Here is a 3110-nt window from a genome sequence, read left to right as displayed (position 1 = left end):
AAGAAGCACAGTTTTCACACATTCTTTCATTTCCCTCTTCTTTGGGGAGGTATCAACAGTTCCCAGTTCAGTGTAGTGACCATGCTTACTATAAAAGTGAAAGATAAAATCAAATTCTTAACATTTATTATAATAAAAGTATATTTTATTACTTATTGAAGGACCCTCGTCTAAGTACAAAACTATATGTAGTATTTCTATGTCAATTGCAGTGATACCCAGAGCATGAGCTGGTCTTCATTGCTATTTCAATGGAACTTTTCCAAATGAAGCGGTCCACTGAATACATCTTGCAATCGTCAGCAGAGTTAAACTGGATCGATGTTTTGGCCTTCTGTACAGCTGATTGTACTAATAACCCTCTGGGACTATTAATCACGTGCATAACAGTCTCACTTGTCTTTAATTTCATGCGGTTTCTGGTTACTTTTTTTCTTTCGACCGCAACAAGTGACAACAAATTTAACTGGACGGAGGGTCTGACATTGTTTCTGACGTGTATCAAATTTGGCGATGGAACCACGAAGTTTCTAGATCTACAACAGCGAGCCGTTATCATCAGAAGCTCTCTTCTCTATGTGACAGCGATTTTCCTCAATTCAACATACAGAATATTAAATCCAAGTATGACATCATTTAGTGCGATACCTACTACAAAGCCATTCAAACAGTTTCGGATACTTTCAGTGTACATTGTCATCGCTGCCTTCTCTTTGTACATGGTGAGCATACTTTTTCAGTCTGATATTTTTCTAACAATGGTTCCGGTGATAATAATGTGTGTGTTTACCAGTCTTCAAGCAGCGACATCAGTTGCTACCTATACATTGTGTATATTCAATACTTGTCGAATACATCCCTTAGATAATGTGGATGACACATTATTCTGCATTAGAACTACAATCAAAATGATCGACTTTCTATGTTCCGTCTTTCTTGGTTGTACAGGAGTGTGGGTAATCATAACAGAGGGACTTAGCTGGATTCAAACCCCGCTGCTTATTTTCCATTGTTCTGATAACATCTGGAGGCAGTTACAATTCGAATGGAAGACCTTTAATCTCAGAAAAGAAACAGCAAGAAAGATGAATTCCTTAGTAACTGCAAACATGGCAGAACTCCATAACGATCTATGTCCAATCTGTCACCAGTCGATGTCTTCTGCTATAGAGACTCCTTGTCGACACATGTATCACAAGAAGTGTTTGAAGAAATGGCTACACATAAAAAATACTTGTCCCCTTTGTAATGGGCCATTAACCACCCTGTCAAAGGAGGAAACAGTCACAGAAATTCAAACGGCCTGGTACTTTCCATTTTGCATTCAAATCTTAATAGGACCAAGTTCAATTACTCCGTCATGATGAAATTATCAAAATCTACGCACTTTTTCCGAGCCACAAGAAAAGTATCATCAAATATACAAGTCTCAATGAATTTATTACAAACAGGAAAGTACGTAAAACAAGGAATGAATGAAAAAAAAACTACAGAAGGAATACTTTACGTCGGCCATGAGTTTCAAATGTGCAACTGAATGTATCGAAATCGAAGGGTTTACATAATTGTGGGACTGTGCATAGTTTTATCACCGGGGAAAATATGTGTCAAACTTTCCGGCAACAATAAAACATAAAAATGCTAACGATGGAATAGCACTTTATTATAAACTTAGGTCGGTAGGGTGAATTCGGGAAATCCAAAAATTGCACCAGAACAATCCGAAGCCTAGGAGTTAACTGATTAACAATGATTCATGTAGCATATAAATAATAAATTATAACAATGGCAATTAGCACAATACTGAGCATGAGTGACAGATGGCTTAGATGGAATAACTCATGACATGTTGAGTAAATTGATCAAATAATTAATTTTCAGATTCGGAGTTACATAGTAATTAACATAATTAAAGTTTCTCAAGTTGTTTAAAATAATTACAGTAAATTAAGAGTATATTTCAAAGTCAGCTAAAATGTCACTAAAATTGTTTTTCTCAAAAATTACACCGTGATAGTTTTATAAAAGGATAGTGTTCAGCTTAAATGCTACCTACTAATGATAAATCATAAGAAGATGCTTGGATTGAATACTCCAGAAATTTTAAAGAATCTTTTAATATACATAGTGTGCTAACCTTCCTGAAATGAAAGAGTTCTTATCAGAGTATCGACGATATTGTATGTAAAATATGTTTTGCAAACATTAAAATACGGCGTGTGCCATTAAAAAGTAGACTTAACACTATTTTACGCTTTACTTTAGTCTTTATACTAGTTTTACAAAACAGTGTACACAAAATAGGGATGTTATCACATGAAATAAATTATTTTGATACGAAGATTTCGTTCAAAGCCCTGAGCTCTCAGTATTGATAAGGTAGAAAAAATATTCCGTATTCAAATTCAGAACATAAGCAAAGGCCTAACAATTGGTATAAATGAGTATAGATTAAGTTCGCTAAAATATGATCAAATGATAGGTTATATCTGCAGAAATTACCATTATGACTACAAAGAAAGGAAATGGTGAAAATAACAGGGATCGATCTCAAATTAATCTTTAAATAATACAAATCTGTGAAGAAGGCCACAAGTGTTTTTTTTCCTCCAGTTTTTCAATAAATTCTCTTCTTTGAAATACAAAAACAGATCGACTAATAAAGGAGTATAAACAGTCGGAATTCCAAAATGTTCTATTTTTTTTACGTTTGAAGTTCCTCCTTTACAGCAGTATGTAAATATTTCTGTAAGAAATTAGTTAGGTTTGAATTTAAAAGTTAAAGACAGCAGTGATAGTATTTTTTAATCTTACAAAAACAAAATTGACAGCAGATTAATGATACAAAATTGGAAAGCATTTTCATTATGAATTTTATAATTTTTAATTTATGTCAGCGCCATATACACTCTAAAAAAAGTTTTACTTGTTGTTTTTAAAATAAGATATTAGATTAAGAAAAACTAGTAATTATTAGTAATCCATTTAGTCAGAATAGCAAGTAAATGACTATCATGGTTAGTAATTGTAAACATAATTAGTAATAAGGATGAATTCATTTACTTATAAAATGATTTACTAAGTATCAATAGAATTACTTAAATTATAGG

General features: G+C 32.9%; 1 protein-coding gene across 1 annotated transcript; it reads left to right on the top strand.

Annotated features, from left to right (window-relative positions):
* Window positions 1–251: 251 nt before the first annotated feature.
* On the top strand, window positions 252–1573 carry LOC134281090 (RING finger protein 145-like). The gene has a single exon (XM_062763555.1). The coding sequence runs from the start codon at window positions 252–254 to the stop codon at window positions 1362–1364; it is 1113 nt and encodes a 370-aa protein (XP_062619539.1). The 3' UTR covers window positions 1365–1573.
* The last annotated feature ends 1537 nt before the right edge of the window (window positions 1574–3110 follow it).

The sequence above is a fragment of the Saccostrea cucullata genome, unplaced genomic scaffold (assembly GCF_032062105.1).
Source record: "Saccostrea cucullata isolate Sc308-1 unplaced genomic scaffold, CSIRO_AGI_Scuc_v1 ctg5547, whole genome shotgun sequence".
In the NCBI taxonomy this organism is placed as follows: domain Eukaryota; kingdom Metazoa; phylum Mollusca; class Bivalvia; order Ostreida; family Ostreidae; genus Saccostrea; species Saccostrea cuccullata.
Note: the sequence above shows the minus strand (reverse complement) of the source record. Positions and strands in the feature narration are given on the sequence as shown.